Source organism: Diorhabda sublineata, chromosome 10 (genome assembly GCF_026230105.1).
Source record: "Diorhabda sublineata isolate icDioSubl1.1 chromosome 10, icDioSubl1.1, whole genome shotgun sequence".
Lineage (NCBI taxonomy): Eukaryota > Metazoa > Arthropoda > Insecta > Coleoptera > Chrysomelidae > Diorhabda > Diorhabda sublineata.
The window spans coordinates 17,830,106-17,854,472 of NC_079483.1; the positions used below are offsets into that span (position 1 = coordinate 17,830,106).

The 24,367-nt window shown below is 32.8% G+C and overlaps 2 protein-coding genes across 5 annotated transcripts in view; one reads left to right on the forward strand and one right to left on the reverse strand.

Moving 5' to 3' along the window:
* Positions 1-24,367, reverse strand: part of LOC130449337 (uncharacterized protein CG43867) — a 297,480-nt gene that overhangs the window by 145,734 nt on the left and 127,379 nt on the right. The gene's annotated exons all lie outside the window — the stretch shown is intronic.
* On the forward strand, positions 1,930-5,505 carry LOC130449341 (cytochrome P450 6a2-like). Its single transcript, XM_056787106.1, has 5 exons — positions 1,930-2,167; positions 2,729-3,238; positions 3,665-4,289; positions 4,929-5,180; positions 5,256-5,505. Exons 2-5 carry the CDS (start codon positions 2,738-2,740, stop codon positions 5,417-5,419), a joined length of 1,542 nt encoding a protein of 513 aa, XP_056643084.1. The 5' UTR covers positions 1,930-2,167; positions 2,729-2,737; the 3' UTR covers positions 5,420-5,505.

Consider the following 24,367-nt stretch of genomic DNA (forward strand, 5'->3'; position numbering starts at 1 on the left):
GTGATGGCTGTTGAGGCTAGAGTAGACATTATTTAGGAGGGAGAATATAGCATCATTTGTGCATGCAAAGAAAGTGAAAATAAAGCACGACTACAGCTTTGCAATATCCCAAATCAAACTTTTTGGGTTTCGTATTTTCTCAAGCTATCATCATACACTTCCCAGTGAACGGGATTATTGTAAAACGTGTAACGGTACACAAAGTACAAAAAAGGGGATTTGCAAATTACATATTAGCATCGTCAACAGAGGATGGTCTTTTATACGGGTCCTGAAAGATTTTTTTAAATAATTTGGGCTTCAATTGGTTACTAGATACTCTATAAATTTGTCTATTGTTGTAAAGTTGAAAGGATATCAGTTTATAGTGAACAATTAAATACTTCATCTAATATTTTCAATAAATTTAATATTTTTTCAAACCAAGCTTAACTGAAATTATTAATTTCTAATATAGCAATTTTATGAAGCTATTTATTGAACAAATTGTTTTGATACATCGCTAGTAAGCATGTAAAAAGAGACCTTTTCAACCTTAAAATAGAAAAAAATAAATATCATGTTGAAAATATTGAAAATAAAAGGAAACTTGTCTATCTGCATTCGAATTTGACCCCAAACAATATACAATGTTTCCCAGAATAAGAAATTGTTATATCATAGTCACAATCAAGTCAACAAGTATGATTGGGGTCATTTGATACTACTTGGATACAATAATTATCAATAATAACAATTATGAAAAATAAGCAAAAGTGAATTAATCAGTTTTTGGGAGAAATTTAAATTGATAGGACTCGTTATAAATTTATTATCAACATAATTATATGAGACAATACGAAAGCAAATTATTGAATCTGAGCAAATGGTGGTTGTCCATTTCATTCTTTTAGTTTTTGTACAATGTAATCTCCAATATTTTTAAAGTTTCCTAAATTTTTGTTCAGTAATAACTTTTTCAAATTTTTTTGCGTTATCTTTTGATATCGGAATTTTGTTTCAAAAGTTTAAATCTTATGGTATACCCAATAGTTTCCTTTGGATTCTCTTGCATTGCAAGGATTCCATTCCATAAGTGCATAAACTATGAATTTTTATAGTGTTATTTCGAAAAAAATATTCACTTAAAATTCAACCTTGTATAATTTCTACAAATATTAAATTGGAGGACTAAAATAGGAACTTTAATTTAGATACAAATTTTTTTCATTAGTGTACGCACAAAAGCAATTAATATCTTAGCTTTAGCTTAGACTTTTGGTTATGAAGGACCGTCTCGGGCCACCGTGTTTCGCTGGTTTTCTGAGTACATTGAATACATTCAATATTACACCAACATTTGGCTGTCAAATAGATTTTTTCGCGTGGATACCGTATGACTTTCAATCGCTTGAAAAAGCTCGTGTCGATTGTTGCAAAGAAATGCTGAAAAATTCAATCGAGATGTTTCAAAACAACAATCGACTGTACGGGTCTTCCAAGACGAGACAAATGGTCGGATGTTTTTTCGGAATAACTAGACATATCGCCACCGTTCCATTAGGGAAACGTAGACTGGTCAATTATGAATGGTACACAAGCATTTGTTTGCCAGAAGTGTTTAGGGAACAAACAAACAAAACCGTTTTTGAAGAGCCAATCATCGAATTGATGGGTCATTCGGCGTGTGGCATCCAATTATTTCCTGTTATTACCGCAGATCAAAATAAACTGCGTGGTTAACGTTTTTCTAAATCTGAAGTAGCGGTTGAAGCATTCAAATCACTTTTTTTGGAGGTAACTCAATTGGAATCGAATTAGAGGTAACTCAATTGGTTAAAACTCATGCAAAAGTGTATTGACCTTAATAGAGAATATTTTGAAAAGCAATAAATCCATATCAAATTATAAATATTTGTTTTTTTTTGTTTATCTCAAGTAACAACCCTCGTATTTTGTATCACTTTAATGCATTTACTGCATATACTTTACGAAGCTAACAAATATCTTCGATTGACATGGTTTTTGAGAGATAAGAATTTATTTATTGTATGTATTTAATTAAAAACAAGTTAGTTTACTGTATTTGTTTGTAGAATGAGCAGTATCGATGACAAAAGAAATAAATTAACACTTTACACTTAAACAGAGTTCAAATAAACAGTTTGTGCTTTATTATAATAAACAGGTGATTATTTTTTAAATATTCACTTTCTCATTTATACTTTTATTGTTTAATTTCACTTTTATTTTCAATATTCTTAGATAATCCATTAGATTTACATCGTCTATCAATCAGTTTGCTTGAACCCTATCTTGATATGTTATTAGATGTCTTTGTATGTATAAATACCAATAATGCTAATATGAAAGACCAAGGAGGAATTTTCAGTTAGTTCTACGGGAAAAGATCGTGTAGAGATTGTATTAGAGGAATAGTTTGCAGTATTTGGTAAAAGATAAGTTGATGTTACTCCATGTGGATGTTTGTCGATCAAGTATGAGATGTTGTATGTTGGAAATCTCCAATGGAAAGTCTGGAGGAGATATTTTAGAAAAGTGTGATAAGTTATTTCTTTAACTAGAGAGAAAATTAGCTTTGTAACATAGAGTATCCGTTGGGTTTGTTTAGAATACTCCTCAGCTCATGCCCAGAGCTGCATTTGGTAGACTGTTGAAAAGCCTGAATATTGTCTTAGAGTTATCTAAGAGAAAAATTGTAATGAATTTATTTTAATTTCATTTTTAGGTATTGAAAATGGATGATATTTCATATGTTACTACTTTTTTGATATTTATAATATCAGTTATATTAATCTACTTGACATGGTTTTATTATGAATCATTTCAATATTGGAAACGGCGAGGTATTCCTTATATTACACCAATAATACCACCTTTTGGAAATACTTTGAAAATCTATCAAGGAAAAGAGACGTTCGGTGAAGTTTTCGCAGATGCTTATTCAAATCTAAAAAAAAGAGGTGAACGGCACGGCGGTATGTACTATTTACATTCGCCATTCTACATTCCAGTAGATCCAGATATAATAAAAAAAATTGTCATCAGTGACGCTCATTATTTTGTTAATCATGGGATGTATATAAACCCCGAAGACGATATCCTGTCAGGACATTTGTTTAATATGGAGGATAAAGCTTGGAAAGTTTTGAGAACTCAAACACCATCGATTTTCACTTCGTCTAAGATGAGGAATATGTATCTAACCATGCAGAAAATGGTGGATCCTTTTCTTATGGTACGTGATGAATATTTTTTAAAATAAAATGTTTAATAATCAATGGCCCCATTAGTAAACTTTCACTTAATTTGTATACAGACCGCTTCATATAGTGCAAGACGACGTGTACGTCAAGTAAACAAACTCCTAGCCTCAAATTTTATTTGATGTTTTGTGACTTGTTCTAAAATGGAAATAACAAAGTGGTGAGTGGATCACTGACACTAAAAATACCTGCAGCTGCTTTGCTTCTGGAGCCTGATGAACAGTAAATGTTGCATTTAATATTGCGAGTACGAGATCTTGCAAAAATAATCGATCCAGTTGAACTCCATCTGCGCATGCTTCTTATCAAGAAATATTACGTTTTGCACGTTGAATTACATTATGTCAAGCGGCCTTTAGCTCCTGGAACGTGTCCTAATTGTTAAATTTACTTTTCAGTGTTTAGATAAATATGCAGAAACCCAAGAACCTGTAGATATAAAGAATGTCCTGACTCGTTTCACGACAGATATTATATCAGCATGTGCTTTCGGCATAGATACGAATACCCTAAAAAAAGAAAATGAAGATATTTTGTACCATAGTCGTAAATTTTTCGACTACCAATGGAGTTTATTTAGAAACACTATAGTTGTAGCAATACCAAGACACATTTTGCAAGCGTTTAAATTTAGAATATTTCCTAAAAGCACCGAAAAGTACGTGGTGGATATGTTTACGAATATTTACAAATACAGAAAACAGAATGGTGTAAACAGAAACGATTTAATGAATACTTTCATGAGATTAACTGAAAAGAATGAAGATTTGAAAGATTTTACTGGAAAAAGTAGAATAGAGCCGCTCGATATGAATCAGTTATCTTCTCATCTGTTTCTATTTTTTTGTGCTGGATTCGAAACTTCTTCCAGCACGCAAACTTTCGCTTTGTACGAGTTAGCAAAAAATCCAGATTGTCAAACTAAATTGAGAAACGAAATCAACATTGTTCTAGCTAAACACGACAACAAGATGACTTACGATGCCATAATGGAAATGAAATATTTAGAACATTGCATTGATGGTGAGTATGAAGAAATATCCAATTTTAGAAACTCTATAATCTTTAATAAACTAAAAGTACAGTATCAAACACTAACCAATGTATTGGTGGTTAATATCTGGTACAAAACTATATCGAACAATTAAGTGGTTCCCTTGGGAATCTATTTTATTGAAAGTTTAATAGATAGAAGATCTTGAGGCAATATTTTGAACAGGTAGGTGGAAACTACCAGCAAATTATACACCAAAACTTTCTCCAGTGCTTCATCCAATTTACTAAAGAACAATCTAATCCAAATCAACCAAAGCTGATCATCGAGTTGATTACTGGACACTGGTATACTTCAAAGCAACTCACGGCATAATACAAGATGCTCGATGTCCAAGATGCAAATGTGAAAGGGTAAGACCACTCCACGCATTGTTAAACTGCGCATCTCTTCGGGGTGTTCGATAAGAATTCTTGAGAAAACACATCGAGTTTTCATTATTTGTGTTTCATAGGATCTGGATACAATTGCTGAATTGCTGAGTGTCCGGCTCAATCAGAATCAAATTCCATATCAAACAACTAGAGAATTTTGTTCGAAAGATAAAATATAATGAATAGTATCAAGGAAATTAATTTAATCTTGTTGTTTTTCAATTTTATTCACAGAAACCCTTAGGATATATCCGATTTTTCCAATCGTTCTAAGACGCTGTAGAGAAGATTACGAAATACTTGATACCGGTTATACTATAGAAAAAGGTACGTACGTTATGGTTACTAATATGGGTATACAAAGAGATCCAGAATATTACCCCAATCCATTACAATTTGATCCTGAGAGATGGACTTACGAAAATAGTTTGAACAGACCTTTTGTCGCCAATCTGCCGTTTGGAGAAGGGCCTAGGATTTGTGTAGGTAAGTACACAATATAAATCGTATAAACGGAAATCAAAGTGATTTTGGTTGTTAATTTAGAACGTTCTTTTACAGGAAAACGTTTCGGTCTTTTGCAAAGCAAATTAGGTATAGCTACGCTCATCAAAGATTATGAAGTCACTTTAAGCGATAGAACCAAAAAAGGATTTAAATTCGTTTCATCGGAGCTAATTTTGAGAAAAGACGGAGATGTATGGTTACAGCTCAAAAAAATTTAACAATTTAATTAATAATAATGTACAAGGTGATTTATTGATAACTGTAAGATATGATTAAAATTACTCAAAATTGGTATTTTCTGGGATACAAAGTGTTTTATTTCAAAGTACGAAAGTTGTAGTATCCTCTATTTATCCAAAGAGTAAAACTGAGTCAAGGGGGGTTCATTCTTAACTGAATTCTACGCCACTGGCGGATTGTTTGATTTAATATTTCCATTTCTTTTAATTAATTACCAAAAGGTGTTTTTACTACAAGAACTAGACAGAAACTAAAACTTCTTTTCGATATGTAGTAATGTGAATGGAATAATTGTCGAAATGGTTAGTATTTTGTAATTAATCTTCTCAATGGGTTTCAATTCGCTGTCCCAGTGCAAAACAGTAACATCTCAAAATTTTGACATTTTGATTTATTACAATTTTGATTAAAAACACCGAACCACGTTCAAAGCAATATATTGCCTCAAAATATTATATTTTCATATTTTTATAAAATTAGTTTTACTCTTAGTGCATCCTGAGTGAATGGTTTTGATGGGTCACACAATAACAACTCAAAAAAAGCGGTTGCAAACCTTGATTATAGTGCAATAGTGTAATATCACAAAGTTTTTTCGTATTTATGAGCTGTTCATAACAGCCTTTAGTTTGTTTGTGAAATTGTCAAGGTAGTTTTGGGAGGTTTATAAAATTCCTGAAAGTGTATTAGTTATTAGTTTCTGGAATGAATGGTGTATTGAAAATCTCAATGTAGCCAGAGGGAAAAAGATGCTACAGATATTATTTGTGGAAGAATCCAAAGAGAATCATAAAAAGATGAGATTTAAGTTTATTATTTAACAATCCCGAACGTGTAGTTGAGAGAAAGCCTAACTTGTTTTTCAGATGAAAATCCGGCCTCAAGTTGACAAGTTGAGACTCGACAATCAAATTTTATTGAAGATGAGACCGATTCTGTACCAGTTCTGGAAGTGGCGCATCCAAATTCAGAAAATCTTTACATTTTAACGGCATCTAATAATGAAAATATTACAGGTGCTGATGTTTTAAAAGGCGAATTTTTGTTTGGTGAAGTAACGGAAGCTTGTAAGAGAAGACAACAATAATAATCAGAAATATGAGGAACAGGAAGAAGTTAAAACATATGATAAAGAAATGTATACAGCAAGTTATGGCAATGAGGACGATGTTTCTGATAAGATTGATGATTACATACAAGATAAAAATGGTAATAGTTCTAATAACAAGTATGAAAAGAATGAAAACCTTGAAAATAACGTTCAACGGCAAATATTAGAATTAAAACAAGTACAAGAAGGACCTCAAGATCAAGAAATCATTGAACTAATTAGAGGAGCCAAAAGAAGATTGAAAAATGATGAACTTTGGGCAAGAAATGTGAAAAAATTCAGGTGAAGATTATCAAACAAAATCAGGTAAACTAAAATAGACAAAAAATGTAAGAGAAGTTTGGGAGACAAGTGTGAATTTAAGTGTTATCTGATATTCTAAAGCTTACTGACATTAACAGAAAAAAAGACTTAATCTCAAAGTTAATGGATGAAGTAAAACCAAAATAATCTTGAAAGAAAGATCAAAAAATCTCGGAATTTAACTGTTTAACGACAAAAGCGAATTTACTGTATTTTTACGACTTTGCGAATCCTACTGACTGCGCCAGATAAATATTTCAAAAATTCAAATTCGTCTTTTAAAACAAAACTAGAGCTAAACAGAAACTAAAACTGGAAATAACATCTCTAACAATTAACATAAAGATAATTGTACAATGCTGTGTAAAGTGTCATATTATATTTTATATTTGGCAATAATGATGGTTTTGTGTGAAATGCTTAATCCAATAGACATCAAAAACCATGACATGAACATAATTAATGTTTTAATCCCAGGAAAATCCGATATATTAATTTGAAAAATCATTGAAAGATTTTCAGTTTCTGAAGATATATTACTAGCAACCTGTAACAAATCCCTGCTGCTATGCTTCGTAATTCCTACTGTCGAAACATTACTTTCAGTATTTTCAGCACTTTTCCTTTGAAGTTCATAATCGACTCAGATGAAAGTCTGATGAAAAGGGAGAATTAGCTACTGTCTATTCCATATTGAACGTTTCAGTATTCTTAAAATTGCTTATAAGCAGTGGCGTGAGGCTACAAAGAAATTATCCTTTATTCAGTGCAGAAAAAGTTATATTCTTTCGAAAATACCAAATTAGATACGCTGTTGTCAAATATTTGACATTTTCCAAAAGATAAGTAGCTTTATTATTAAAATATGTTTATCGAAAAGACATTTATTCAGACTAAAGCTAAATAATTTATTTCTGAACCATAAAAACGATTTAAGATTATTTTGAACACAGGGAATATGGCATCGCACATATTTGTGTAAGATCGTTTTGTACGTTAGTCCTTTTCGATGTTTTTCGCCCTAAATGAAACTGTATAGTCTAAGGCTGAAATAATTTTATTCATATCCTGTTCAGTCCGAGTTATACAGATATCGTAATGTAATCCCTGTACAAGTTACAACATGTATAAACATGCGTTCGTATAAAGTGGACAAATAACGTCGTACACAATTATTTTTTGTTTGTAATACACCGTTTTTCATATTTTATGACCTCTTGAAAGAAGAAACGGTCACTTTTCAAAAAAGAACTGTTCCAATTTTGAAATGTACGCTACTGTCCTCCAGAGACATTCACGAAATCGACGACAAATCGTCTAGGATGTATATTTTGTACTCCCCAATGGTTCACTTTTTACACTGCTTTTCTGTTTCCTTAGTTATCTTCTGATCGTCTTATTTCATGGTTCGCAAAATCCAAATGTTCAAAAGTTTCCATTCCTCTTATATCTCCTAATATTTTACACGAGTTTTTGTAAATAGAAGGAGCTCTTTGTCCAATGTACTGAAAAAAAAACTCGTTAAAAATTCTGTATTTATTTTCTTTATAGCTTCGCCACCAGACGCTAGATTTTGGTAATTATTGAGATATAATTTATATTCATAAATATGATAAAAATTATGTACCGGGTGTCCTATTTACAATGGGATTGTTTTTACTATAGCTACAATCGTATCAAATGAGACATCGAGAAAAACTTGTAGTTTTACAGGAGAAAAAAAAACTAAATAATAGAGATAAAAGGACCAATCATCGGATGTTTCAAAAAGTTCTGGGTACTTATATTTGCTGCCCTTCACACGTGTTCTATCCATTCAAATAAGGTTTTTACGATAATTAAAACTTAGTTACGAAAAAACTCTGATTTGATATTCTTGAAAATAACTTTTCTGCGCCAACATAATAATAATTTGCACTTTCGAATAATTTCAATACTAGCAAGATGTAGGAAACACATTTATTTACCGAGATATAACTTTTTGTCGGGACTTGATTCTAATGTATGAAAGACTTCTTCTTTATCAAAAGTAAAATGCTGGGTAGCAGATTTTAAGCGAGACCCTACGATTTGCGAAGACCAGCATCGCAGTGGTCGACCAAATGAGATGACAACTCCACAGTTGCTGAAGAAAATCCATAAGCGATGATGAGTGATCGTCGATTGGAAGTTAACAGACATAGTAAGTGCGATACATCGCATATTAACTGAAAATTTGGATATGACAAAGATGGAAACCGCGTTTGGCTCATAATGGAACAAAAACAGCGTCATGAAGATGTTTGCTTTGAGAATTTGGGTTCATGAAAAGGGAGAACCTGCTCCAAAGGAGGCAAAGATCTGCAAGCAAGGTCATAGCGTCGGTTTTTTGGGATGCGCGTGGGATAATTTCATTGACTATGTTGAAAAAGAAAAAAACTATCAACGGAGAGTATTATGCGAACTTTTTCCAACGTGTGAGCGAAAAAAATCAAGCAAAAATCGGCCGCATTTGGCTAAGAAGAAAGTGTTGTTTCATCAAGACAATGTACCAGCTCACACATCCTTAAATCTTCTTAGGACACCGAGCTAAAGCTCTAGCTCTCCATTTGTTTGGTTTCTGTTTTTCTGCTTATTTTGCTCGCCGGTCTGCTTGCATTCTTCCCGCACAATGTCTCCTATCTCTAACGAATTCTTCGACTTCGATGGTTTTTTCTGATTCTATCCATGATGACATTGAATAGTGTGGGGCTAAGACTGCAAGTCTCTTAAAAAAAGTCAGAACTTCTTTAAATTAGCTCTTCAAAAACAAAACTTTTACATTTGTCAAATATAAAGTAAGCGTAAAAACTTGCTGACATTTTCATCATCTTCAGATTGAGGTGGAAAACGTTTCAGACAAACCTCGTGTAACCTCACAAATATGACAAAATAAAATAATTGGTATCTTATAATCGAGATCACACAAATAACTATTCAAAAACTCTGGACGTTATTTAAGAATCTCACTGTATGAAATTGAAAAATATTAACTGAAACTAACGGTTTAAAAAATAACTAATACATGGAAAAATCTTCCGTTTGCACTTTTAAGGTCGAATTATTTAAAAACTTGTCAAGGTAGAGCAGTCTTGCATATTTTAGTAACCTAACGACTGGTTCGCGAATGTTTTGTCATAAATTTCGTCACATCTACGCAGAATTTAAATGAACCCGACCCTAATTTCTTAGCCTAATTAAAGAAGGCACCTTCTATTTAATTTGTTCGCGTAGGTATCTATAAAAGTATTACGTTCGTGTTTTATCACTGTGTCAAAAAAATCGTCGTAAAACTCTTCAACGTTGACAAAAAAAATTGTTATCACCTCGCCTTCTCTGAGTACCCTTTTATTTATGACAGGATGTAGAAAAATGTTCGACTTAAAAAGGTTTAATTTCCAGAAGAGCCTGCAGAAGACACCGATTAAAAGTTACGACACAGTTTTTACGATTTTGCACAATAGTTTTTGTAGTAATTGTACACGAACCGTGTTAGAGACTTTAGAGGCAACGTTCGACGTAAATCATTTCGTCTGGACATTGCAAATAGAAAATTGTAAATAGTACAAGGTCGAACTTAAAAAATTAAATTATATTCATATTTAGATAGATATACGACATATATTTAATGATTAGAAAAGTACGAAGTGTAATAAACAAAATAGTAAATTAATAAACTATGTATGTCCCAGCCAAAAACAATTTCTTTGTAGCAAGTGAATTGTTTAATGTTGATATCTTTTTACTGTCCCGAGAATTTTTCCTCAAACGTCTAGTATTGATTTCCAGTCATTCAAAGCGTGAAATATAAGTGAAAAAAATCTCCAACTATCACAGTACTTGTTATCAATGAAGTATTGAAGACACCGTCCCGGAAAAGTCGGTTGGAATACAAAACAGAACCATTCCTTTAAGGATAACAGTTCGGTGGAAACCGTACCAAGGACGGTTTTTTGATGAGTTTGAACAAACGTATAGTAATGGTAAAGTGAATGTCCATAATATGCACTATTGGTCCGAAACTAATCTCCGTTAAATGTAGAAGATCCTACATCATGGTCTTTGGACTGTAAATGTTTGGATTCTAGCCGGACAAATAATTTTTTTTCGACGAGTCAGTTAATGAAGAAAGATATATAAACTTTTCAAGAAATGAATTGCCACTTCTTTTAGAAGACATACCCTTATCCATTCGTCGTATGATGTTCTTGAAACATGGTGGTTGCCCTTTCATATTATTTATACACTTTTCCTCATAAATCTCACACAGTTGACAGTAAATGTTCTTTGGAGGAACGTTTTTCACACACCAAAAACGACTCAAAGAGCGTAATTCGATCGCGTGACAATCAAATAGAAGCTCCATCTTCCAAGGGAGCCAAACTAAACCCAAGTATGGCCCAACAGCGTTTCTAGTATCCGCAGCTCCTGGGGAACCTTATTTTATGGACGACCCTCATATTTTATGTAGTTCTCTTAACACAACCATTTTTCTAACCAAGCAGTTACAAATTAAAGTTACAATACTGAAAACTTATAATAAAAAAACTATTTGCTTGAAATTTTTGAACAAACTCTACCAGGAAAACTCTCTAAAGTGTTTGTTATAAATAAATGACTAAAAATCTGAATATATTATAGGAAATTTTGGTAACCACAAGATTTTATTTTCTTATATTTCCATTGCTGCAATGAAATATTTTTGAATAGTTTATAATTTAAATTTGACGAATTATTACACATCAGTTCAAACAAAAACGCTTTTGAACATTCAAATCATCGAATTGATGGATCAACAGCCGTAGAGTCCTTGTTTGACACTAAATGCTTTCTTCATATTTCGGCAGATCAAAAATAAAATAAACTACGAGGTCACGGTTTTCTACACCTGCAGAAGCGGTTGATAAGTTCAAATGTTTTGGATGTACCTCAATCGGAATGGAAAAAATGCTTCCACAATTGGTTTAAACGCTTGTAAAAGTGTATCGATTATAAATATACGTTTATAATATATTTTGTCAAGTTAGGCATTACCAGTATTTATAATTCAAATGATTCTTAATGACCAATCGTGTTCAAATTTACACCAAAACTTTTAGATTTTAAAGAATTTTCAATAAAGTGTTTTCTTTTGAATCATCCACTTGAAATTTCATTATATATAAAATTCCTACATTGCAGAAGTGACGTTCATGCGGTCGTAGACCATTCAGGCTGACCCACAGCAGCTGTTGGTAGCCCAATGCGTCAATCAAGTTCCTTCACTTCTAGTGTTACCACAAAGGAGCGATATACATTTTGGGAAACGACGACGGTAGACTGTTAATGTTTCTTTTCCTTGTTTTATTGTGACACGACATATGTGTTGAGATCAACAAACTTTTTTTTTTATCACCAACATTATATTTGATATGTTTTCGTAAATCCCTAACGCGGAATTTCTTTTCATTCACTTTCACGATTTTATTAATTGAGCGGAAATTTCCATTAAATGATATCAAATTTCGTAATCAAACTAATTATTCTTTGCAAAGAAGTTTTCGCGCAAATTAGAGAAAGGAAAAATTGCTCTGAAATAATTACACGAAACTGCGAGTACAAAACTTTGGTTGAAATTTTGTGTTTTATTCTTTATTCGTCCAGTCTTCCATAGCTCTAAAATACCAGTTACGCACTCACCTCCTAATTTATATGACATCCTAACAGATGCAGAAGACTCAGAAATGTTTGCTCCACAGAACGAATCTAGCTCAGATTATTCAGTTGACAAGGAACCTCAACTTTTTCTCAATAACCTAGTCAGAGGGTCTTTCAAAAGAAGCAGCTCAATTGATAGGTAAAAACAACGCTTATCAGTTGGGATCTCATTTTCCTGGTACAGGCATCGAGAGAGAGAATTTACACTATATTTAATTATAGAAGGCAATCTGGTTTATTGTGATGATGTTTGTTGTCTCACGAAAACTAGTCTCAAAGCAATCTTGCAGCATAATGGAAATATCTTTGCAGTTCATATGGAAAAAAACTCCAATGACAATTCTTGTGAAATCAAATATCAAGAACAGCAATGGATGGTTTGTGGAGATTTGGAAATACTGACAATGTTGTTAGGTCAACAATCAGGTTGTTTTCTATGTTTGTGGGATAGTATTGCCCAAGAGCTACACTGGACAACAATTGACTGGTCACCAAGACACGGTATGACTTCTGGCGTTTCCAATATTAATTCTGTATGTTAAACTGGGGTCAATTAAACAATGTGTAAAATCAATGCATAGAAATGGAGATTGTTTTAGATATACATGATCCAAGTTTCCGAAATTGTCTGAAGCAAAGTTGAAAGGAGGAGTTTTCACTGGTTCCTACTTAAAAAAACTTTCGTCTTTTCTTGAATCAATTGAAGAAATCAAAGGAGGAGGATGGGAATATTTTCCTGAAGTGCCTACAGTGAAGAACAAGATAAAAGATTTCACCAGGATGTACCTGACATCGAGAGACGTTACCCAGGAAGATGAGATTTCAGTATGTTTGCGAGACACCAAAGAAAATAAAACAAAAACGAATTCGGAGAAGCATCAAAGAAAAGAAGAAAACGTTTCAATAAGAAAAGTAATAGTTAGGTTAATGGGTTTTAATAAATGCTTTGTCACTTGCCAACCAAGCTAATGTACTCACTTCAGTACCATTCTATTTCAAACTAATTAGTTTGTCAGATAGAGAGTCATAAACGATACAAAATCGAAACAATTTTTTCATAATACATGGTTTTTCCAAAAAAAAAACTAGCAACCAATAATTCTTGTTAATACCCCTCATGATGGAGATGGTTGATAATAGTATTAACCAATTAAAAGACGTTATGTTTTCTGATGAGTATAATGTTCACTTAACGGTTCTGGTAATCGGCAAAATTGTCAACTAGATGAGAGAAGAGCATCCTCAAAAGGTTAATGTTTGAGCAGGGATTGTTGGGAACCATATAATTGATTCCATTTCAATTGCGGGCAAGTTTAACAGCGATCATTACTTGGAATTACTCCAAAATGATGTCATTCCAGCTTGGACAAATTTATATCCAGTTCTAGAAAGCACTAAAGCTCAGTTAATTGAATGTGATATGATTTCAGCCAGATGGAGCATCACCAATGGAGTGTCCGGCAGTACCTTAAAGGAATACTCCGGAATCGACGGATAGGGATGATTTACATTATTAGATTTCCCTTTTTGGTTTCATGTGAAGGGTATTATGTGAAAATTAACTGAAAAGCTAAAAGATAGTTTTATTTAACATGTTAGTGAACATTTTGAACCTTGATATTCATAGTTCTTTCTAGTGGGATATTACTTTTTTTGTGAGATAAGCTTATCAAATGTTTGAGAAACAATGCGAGGAAAAATAAACTGGGAATATCGTATTTTTGGTATGCTGTTTCAATTAATCAGAAACTAATACTCCCAAACAGCACGATATACAGAACCAAGAAGATTTAGTCTCTGTAAATCATGTTAATCCCGATCCTTACATTTTGTATTAAAACTATATGGAATTTCTCAACCAAAGACTGAAATATAGCTCAAGAAATGGATTAGTAGCAGTCGCCGTTCTTTGAAATAATCGCTTAAAGTTATATACCCTGTACGTGGTTGAACTATGAATACAATGCAACTACCTAAGTCAGTCAGACTAGTAAAATGCATTTCTTTCTGGCTTATGTCGCCGCAGTAACAAGGAGCTATGCAGAAGTCATTAATCTTGTGTTCATTAGTTAACAGCCGCACAACCATCTGACGGCCACTTTACAATACGTTTGTTTAGTATAATTAGTTCCCAGCATGGTGTGCGAAAGCTTTAGAATTTAGTTAGTCGTTTTATTTCGCTGGATTAAATCTTTTTATTCATTTGCTCCGAGCCGTAGAAAAGACATTCATTACCATATACAGTAGATTTTAAATTAACCAAACCAAACTTATTATTAGATGCATTTCAAATCAGCTCTCAATGAGTATCGATTCATTTTATCATGTTTCTTCGGTAGAGTTCGAGATGTACATTTATTTTGAAAACTCTTATATTTACTTAAAAGATCTCGATGTAATATTAACGTGTTCTGTTCATAGTTAAACTCAGTCAACTTCATACATGTCACCCTCGTGTAACAATCTGTTTTCATATGTATCATCGGCGCATGATTGACCGTCTCGAAACTATCGATGTAATAAAATTCATCACTAGATACAAGATTTCCTCATCATAATTCTCAATTCAATCCTCTGCAATGAGGAATAGTTTTCAGATAAAGTTCATTCCTCGACTTCGTACACGTTTACCGGTCCTCTCAATTTATGCGTATTCATTACATTTGTCATCTTATTAAATCCATCTCCACCTCATCTAACCAACTTGCCCTCTACCCCAGTTTTCTGTTTAGGTCTCCAAATATGTCCTAGTAATCGTATTTTTGGTTTTTTATTCGTATTAAGATCACCGTTTTTTCTTTCTTCAGCACTGGTTTTATTTGCGCATTTGTTTTTCTGTATACGTTATTTTGAGCAGCATTTGGGCATTTTCCTTTGTCATAATAATTGTCTTTGCTGTCATTACAGTCCTATCATTGCTTTATATATTTACCAATCACTTATTCATCGATCGAATAAAGTTCTTTACTTGATCTTGTTCGATGTTATCCCATTCTTCAGTGTGCGCCATTTTGACGTCCGATTTCGTGACTGGTGCAAGATTGCTTCATAGGATTTAAGTTAAAGGCCAATCCATAGCGGCAATTTCGACATCCTATAAATAAATGAAGTTACCACCAACTGAGAGGAAGACGGAGCTTCATCGTTCGTCAGTTCAATGAACGTGTTCTCTGTCAAATCGTGGATGGGCTCATCGGTGCACTGGGATCAATTTAAGGCATTTTTTTAGCTCTAGATTAGCTACTTTGAATCTTCTTCTGACTGTTCAGTCACTCACAGTCACTCCTCGCGTTTCTCTGCGCCCTTGGTGGATTTGAACACCAGCGAGGGCTCGATTGAATCGGTCATCTCTCTGGAACGTGCACCATTTCCTTCGACCGCGCCTTCGAGAAAAGTTACCAGTCTCTTGATAAGGATTTTATACGCTGGAAACAGCAGAATGACTCATACTCAGCGCACTGACCCCTCCTTGCTGACTCTGGTCTTGTTGCAATAGGGTGACTGCTTGAGTAGCTTCATCACATCTATTTCCATGTAAAAACTCTTGTTTGTTGTTAAAGGGGATACGTATCCACTGGTGGATCCGGTAGTTAGCCTTGTATAAGGGTCAGTTACCCCTAATTAGCACTATTGTAAACAAAGATAAAGAGGGTAGTTAAGTTATTTTATTTTGAAGCTACTTCCTAATGAGTTGCGATTGCTGGGGTATCACCTGAGTCGATTTTTTTTTATCCCGAGTTTATATGAAACCCATGAAACACTAACATTTTAGATCTTATCCGTGAAACAGTATCACACGTTCAAATGAACCCAATATTCTCACCGTTCGAACACAATATAATTTTAACAATATCTGGTTGTTTGATGGCATGTTGCTTATGGTGACGTGTCTAGAAATGTGTTTTGCATGCATGCCATTACGATATATAAGGTTTTATGAGAATTTAATTATACAAATAATAAACTTCTGGATCGCAATGCTTTCATTATAACAACAGTAAAAACTTTCTATAAATGTTAGTTTTATGGTTTATGCCATATATAACGTACACGCAAATCACGTTATCAACGTTCACAATCATCCGGCCATAAGCAATCGAGTAAATTGTTCGACATAATTTATTTAAATAATAATTTTCTTCACACAAAATTGCCTGAATATAATTGTGAATTCTTGAGTTCAGCGTCAAAAAATTAAAGCTGTCAAAAAGCAAAATGTGTTAAAATTATTCTTTTTTTAACGATCTATTTGTTTGTCCAATATATATTTCAAAGAAAAGAACAATGTTTTGATCATTCTACATAAATTTTCCATTTTAGAAAACACTCTAAACTCAATTTTCATTTTGATAAACCTTACAATCCAGATAATAGATATGATCTAACTTTCCATAAAATTTATCATACTAGCAATTCCGCAACATCGTAAATATTTCCCAAATCAGTTTTAAAACGATTTTCACACTTTCCAGATGGAAGAAAGTTTGAAGTTATACCTCAACTGTATACTTGTTTGTAGTGAAAAGTTCACAAAGTAATCTTCCCTTTCCGCAAATGTGAATTTGCAAAGATGGAGAAATAACTTTTCACAGTTGGAAAACAGTGCACCTGTTTAATTTATTAGCCGGAAAGCAGCTGAGACAATTGAAAAATACCGGAATTTTATTTTCTGAGATCTTATTGACGTGTTTCGAATAACGAAATAGATTGAGCGTGGTTTATATAACTAATTTATTATAAAATAGAAATTAGATTATATGGTGAGCTGAAGATCCAAATCTTTAACATGGAAAACAAATAAAAGAAACAGAATTTGAGATTATGGGATTGACATTCAAGTGCTAACCGTCGACTAGCCTAAAAAGTTTTGGCAAATCCTCAAGATATCTAGAAGCTAATTAACAACTCCCTAGAAAGTTAACTAAAGTCTCAATTTGATATGAATATCAAGTTGAAATTGAAATTTGATAAAGTTGAATACCAAAAATTTTAATTTTGAAACAGTCATATTGGTACATGAAGCGTTATAGAATTTAGGTGCTTACCTAAAAGAGCAAGTCAGATCTGAATGGTCTCGAAGAATCCAAGAGTATTAAGAAGACACATTTGGACATCAATCAGCCGTTTTCACGAAGAATTTTAATAAACGATGTGTTTTACGACAGTACAACAGCATGACTGTTAGACTTGAAGCTATACTGAAAATTGACCGCGATAAAACATCATAATTTTTTTGGGGCATCGAAGTGCATGCTGCATGATGTTCAACGACTTCCTCCTACCTCATTTTTTAGTTATATATTTGCTGCGATTGTCAGTTTAGGTGCTTAGAACGTTTTTCCTTCCAATTTTCTTATTTTGATACATTTAGATCACGTATTAAATGTATTAGCTCATTTTGATCGTTATTTCTGAAGACATGGAACTTACTTTTCGAACATACATCTTAACGTTTGATTAAGAGTCTACTAGAAAGAAATAGACAATAACAGAGTTATACTTAGGATCAATACAAGCATGGATATACCGAAATTTAGTCCAAGACTTTTTTTTCTCTCCCAAAACGTGCTATTCGAAGGCGTTCTAAGTACTGGTAAGTCTGAATTATGAGAAACAAGTCTTATAACAAATTTCCACGTGTTTCTCTGGGCTACTGTTGTTCTATTTTTTTTTCTCTGAAGCTGAAATAAATGCGAAGAAAAAATAAAAGAAAGAACATATTGAAAAGTCCGTATTGGGACTTCTTGAAATCTTTTCCATTTGGAAAGTATTCGAACTGTGTTGTAAAAATTCTGTAGACCTCTGTAATTAGCTTAATGATATTTTAATACCGAGACCTTAAAAACACTCATTCTCGATACTTTTTTTTCGTTTTGTTTTGATTCAAAATCCATTATCTAACCCTTTTTTGCTTTATATTTCCCCCGGGAATATACTCTCTTAATTACTTTTCCAGTGCTCTCAGCGCTCGCATGGTTTCCAGTCTCTAAGAACCTAATTGAAAGGGTATTAAACGTATCTGTAAAACGTTTTTGCTAAATTTAATATAGGGATTAAAATTTTGACGTAACCGGAGCCATTTAATGCGCTTTTCTCGAGATGAAATGATTCCACGATATCAGTGGAGTGGACATAATGTACCACGTCCGCTAGAAACAGTAGGGGTTTATTGATATTTCGGCCCCCTTTCAACCACACGATGTTGTTAAGTACTTGAATAACAGGACACACGTACGAAGTTCATTTGAGCGTCAGGAGTTTCTGGAGGAAAATATTTTTCTAATTCTATGAATTGCTCCAACTAAACCGACATGACATTGAACATAAATTGAACAAATCGCTTGTGCAAGTGCAGGAGACATCTCAAAAATTCTTATTCTGAGAAAGCAGTCATTAAAAATTTGATGGTAGAAATTTATAGAAAAAAATTTTTAATCAAACCATGTTTTGCGGAATATAACTTCATTCTTGTATATAGAATGTTTATGAAAACAAAAAATGGAAATATAAGTTTTATAGGGTTTATAGAACAAACGGAAAGAAATTTGAGAGAACTCATAACGCACTATATCTCAGAAATCAGAGAAATCTTTTTTTCTGTCGCTAAATTTTTAACGGATTTCGGTGACTAGATTTCGAGATATTTCTAGGAACTAAATTCTTAACTCGTCTTGAAAAACTTAAGACTTTGAAGGGCTGATCTTCAACATAACTGTTTTTATAAAAAAACCTTTCCATAATCTTATCGTACCTCAATTATTTCTATAGAATATGGATGAGATATCCAGGGTGTATTATTCCTCTACTTTATTTATACGATTTTTATTCGTGGAGTGAATTAATAAATACTGTTTCTCACGATATTAATTTATTTAAACACTATACACTACACTAACTTAATTTACTTTTCACTATCACTTAACTACTTAAATACTTCGATTTCTTTCTATTTCGGTAGGTTCACTATGACTATTTATTATAAGGTAGACTGCGCTACGTAAACTCCTTATATATATTATTTTTAAGACCTTTTGATTTGTTTATGTTTCTAAATGTTCTTGATTTTGGGTCTCTTCTATTTCAAAATTAGTTTTTTTCAATATTTTTTTATAAGAAAGATAAAAATTGACGTTTAGACTGATTTTAAGTCTTTATCAAAATATTTTGATCAAAAATCAAGAACATCTAGAAACATAAACATATCAAAAGGTCTATGAAATAAGAAATTAAGAGAAATATATATATCCCAAAAGAATTCTAGACAATAAACTAAAAAAGAAGTAAATGAATAGATCTTCCTCGAAATTATTCAAAAGAAACAATGTAAATAAACCGCCTGCTAAAATAAAAACTTGTATAAAACATAAACATCGAAGGCGGCGCGGTCGTTAAATTTTAGAATTCCATTAAATCCAGACAGGGCCGGCTTCAGAGTGGAGACGGGTTCGTAACAACGGAAAATCGATAAAGTACAAGACTGGTACCAACTGGCCCTTTCTAATTATTCAAAAAATATTCAAGTTCAATAAGAGTTTTGAGAATAAAGAACTATTATGAAACGATATATATATATATATATATATATATATATATATATATATATATATATATATATATATATATATATATATATATATATATATATATATATATGATCACAATATTCCAAGTTTTACTAGAAATTTAATCATAAAACCGTTCCTGTACAAAAGATGTTGATTTCACTTCTTTTAGAGAGGTTATATCTTCTTGCCCATTATGTTGGAGTACATTCTCTTGGCACTATCTCATTTCGTGATGTCTTATATGGTTTTATATTGAATTTGTTATATTTTTATTTTTATGTGATGGAGAACTTTGGAAATTCTAGACTGTCGCGCATCGAAATAATAGAGACCATAAAATTATACAGCGTTTTCAGTATAAATTGAAAATGTTTGGCAGTGTTTCAATATCGAGCAAATATTTTCAATCCACCAAACTTTTAGACGCTTTATAAGTAGAATCGTTGGAAATATATTTATGGGTATTTACATCTTTTATTCATTATTTGGCTTAAGTTTGACAGCAATCAACAATGATACAAATTTCTGCAAATGCAACATGAGATGAAAATAAGATCAATCAAGCTCAGATAATTGTTTGATGCAAATACTGACTTCGTACCATTTTTATTTTAGGAAATTTCAGATTAACAACCAACCAAATGCCAGTTTTATGAGTTAATTGTCTGAAACACTCATACAACACACACATTTTCGTCTCCTGTGGTGAACTTTCCTGTCGGATGCTACGATATGGTCTGTTTGATGGTCAATGTTTTGTTCAGGCCTAAGTGTTTAAATTTGCTCATATTTTTCACAAATAATATCCTGGTTTACATTCTTCTTATATTTTGATAACTTCTTCACACCGGCGAAGTTGATGTATGAACTTAGAGCAGCATCAGGAATAGCTGGGAGAATAGAACTGAAAGTTGATTGGAAAATAATGAAAAAAAAAGGATTAGTGGCAGACGAAAAAAAGATGAATAGCCTACAGGCGGAAAATATATAAATTCGCCACTGCTTTACTCCCAGTCTTTTGTCTCAATAACTCATTGTTAATAAAATTTCATAATATGAGATTGTATCTGAACGATTCAAGAATTTTCTCCTATTTAAACCGAAAAAAAAAATCAATAATTTCATAAATCTGTAGCTTTATCCTTGTAAGGTTCATTTATCGATATCAGCTGTCTTGTAATTAAATACCTTTACGTACTTTTCAGAAACATTACGTCTGTCTGGAACAGTAATCAAAAGAGAATTTCTTGTTGACATTCTTTCAGAATTGGTAAAAAAGATCAGTTAATAAAGTGGCAATCAATAACAGATATATTCGAAGTATGAAAGAACGATTATATTTTTTCAACATAGATAAATACAGTTCGTTCTGAAATGAACGGAGGATGTAAAATAAAAAGAATTAACTTAAAACTCTAATGCCAATCACTAACCAGTTTGCAATGAGTAACAATTTTTGTATTTGAATTGGGAACTACAGACTGGTTACCAAGCAGTCTTCAACGCTTTGACAACCGGTTTTTTGAAACTCGACCAGTTAAGTCTCTGGAAACTTGTATCACCCACCTCTTAAAGGTTTTAATGGACGAAGGTTATTTCGTTTTCAATCTGATCGTGTCAACACAAGTTCTTCAATTCAACAGATGTTAAAAGCAATCACTACAAAGTGAGTAGGTCGAGTGGTGCCTGTTAGTTGGAGGTTGTAGGGTTCAGGAAAGCCGTGCCTTGGAAGCTGATTTCAGAGGTTTACACTTCTCCCGATAAATTTACGTTGTGGGTATCTACAGGAGGACTCGGTGTTCATAAACCACGTCCCCTGTCGAGTAGATCTTGCAGCTTTAGGTGGAATTATGTTGTACAACTCTTAGGAGTATTTGCCGTGGTAGTATCGGTACTATGCTCTAAACTGTCCAAGTTTCAGGTCAACTTTGGATCACCTCTAAGTCGAACTGCTCTCTTCTGCATTGAATCTAGCATCTCCAGGGTATGCTTTGGAGCAGAGTTGTTTCAGGTCAACTTTGGATCGCCAAATGTGCGAGCAATACTCCAAAGATAGACGAATCTTGGCCGGGGTCGTTGCGGGGTATATAGCTTGTTGGTTTTGCAAATAACGAAAGTGGCTTAACTTAAATGGCTGTTAATGTTTTGGGACTAATTGAAATATTATGAAATTTTACACATAGTCTTTTGAAAGTTGGTATTTCATAAACGACAAATGGATTTGATCAAGGCAGGGCTATATTCGGTCAGTCACACGACTTTGAGTGATGATATAGGTTAAGTATCATAAAAAAAAATCTATGAAACTACTGGAATAAATAATGCTATTCTCATTTTTTATGAACTAGAATTGAAATTTTTCATTATATTCTAGTTAGTTTAATTATTCAAGAAATATTTATTAACCAACATAGCTATGAATATTTGATTCGAATTTAACGACGTACATAACGAACATAGTTGAAATATTCATACCTGTTTGTTAATGCAGAATTCCATTATGAATCTTCATTGCCGCCATTCCATAAAATTAAATGAAATGTTACCCCCAATTCATACTAATCTTCCATGTCAAATTGCGAATATTGATGATGTCTGCTAGATTATAATAAGGGAAGTGCAATACATTCATAACTGTAGACTTATTTACTGAAACTATGATTCATTTTTGAAGTTGTTGATTTCAATTTAATATAATTCAAGGTAAATTGTGTCCTTTGGAGACGATTGCCTGCACAATATTACTTTTTAACTGATCCAAATATTATTAATATTATTAATTCATCCAACGTCTAGACAAAATCCGGCAATTACGTCTATTCACTTCACCGTTGAAGCGCAACGAATATTGTTTTCTTCTTTTCTTCAATCCACGGTCGGAGTTGTTTTACGAGGATGGTCCCAGAAGTTCCTGACCTGACCTAGAGATGGCTGTAGCTGCCTGAAAAATACCATTCTCTTACAAACAATTGACGCCGAATATTGTACGAACTTATTGCAGCGTTTAAGAGCAGAGATCAAGAAACAACGGTCACATTTGACTTAGAAGAAAGTGTTGTTTCATCAAATAATACACCAGCTCATACATCCGTCATTGCAATGGTCAAAATTAATGAATTAAAGTTTGAATTGATACCTCATGCATTGTATTCGACAGATATAGCCCGCTCGGAATATTTTCTGTTCTCAGACGTGAAAAAATGGTTCAGTAGTCAAAAATTTTCCAGCAATGAAGAGGTCATATCGGCAGTTAATTGCTACTCTGAGAAGCTCAACGACTTTTATTATAAAAATTGTTTTCTTTGTTGGACTAGGTACTTCTGGGAGCATCTTTGTTCTAGTGAAGTCTTCAACGCTAAAATTCTTAGAACTCCATTACAACAGACGTCTGAGCGACTTTATGAATTATCTCCAATAAATTGAAGAAACCATCAACATTTTCAGTCTCTATATATACATATTTCTTGAAAGCTCTTTGAGCGGTTTAATATTGAATATTCTCTTTCCTCATCACCAAATTAGTATTTGTGTGATAAAACTCGATTGATATCCATTTATGAGACATTTTATATAAAATCTATATCTTTCCAGTCAATGCGACGTTGAGGAACACCCTATATGTTCTATTAATGTGTTAATCACGTATCAAAACCCAATGTTTCCATCTTTTTGGGAGCTCTTCAGTTTCAATACTTCAAACTGTCCCTGTATAATGAAAAGGACATTTGAAATTCAATTTCTATAATCAATTCCCGTAATGGCTTCTAAGTGTTAAGCCCATTGAGCTGTAGATGAATTTCGTCGTAGGGAGAAGCGAAAACAAATGAAAATCATCATCCTAAAGATAAATCAACAGTCACATCCACCCACAAAGATTTATCTAAACTCATTAATTAAAATTATTTATTCAAATGTACAACGTTGCACAAAACGCCATAAAGAAAAGCGCATGTGTCTTCTCCTCTATTATGTTTCAGTTCTACCTTGAGCAGGGGCTTATCAAATTTATCTCCAAAGGTGTAGAGCCTTTTGAAATAAACCGATACAAAAATTTTTGTATATAATATTAAACAACGGTATCATTAGTTATAATAAAGTCGGAAATATCTCTACTATTTCCCGGTTCACAATCAAAATAAAATCAAGTAAATTTGGCGTTTTCTAGGTAGCAGAATGTATGAATTTATTTATGGAGGTCCTATATATATCCGGATTTACCAATAAATGAATTG

Bases quoted from the DNA above. Each gene is read 5' to 3' on its own strand.
- LOC130449341 (XM_056787106.1), top strand. From the start codon at position 2,738: ATGGATGATATTTCATATGTTACTACTTTTTTGATATTTATAATATCA. The intron at 4,290-4,928 runs GTGAGTATGAAG...TTTTATTCACAG, and splicing joins TTTAGAACATTGCATTGATG to AAACCCTTAGGATATATCCG. The intron at 5,181-5,255 runs GTAAGTACACAA...GTTCTTTTACAG, and splicing joins AGGGCCTAGGATTTGTGTAG to GAAAACGTTTCGGTCTTTTG.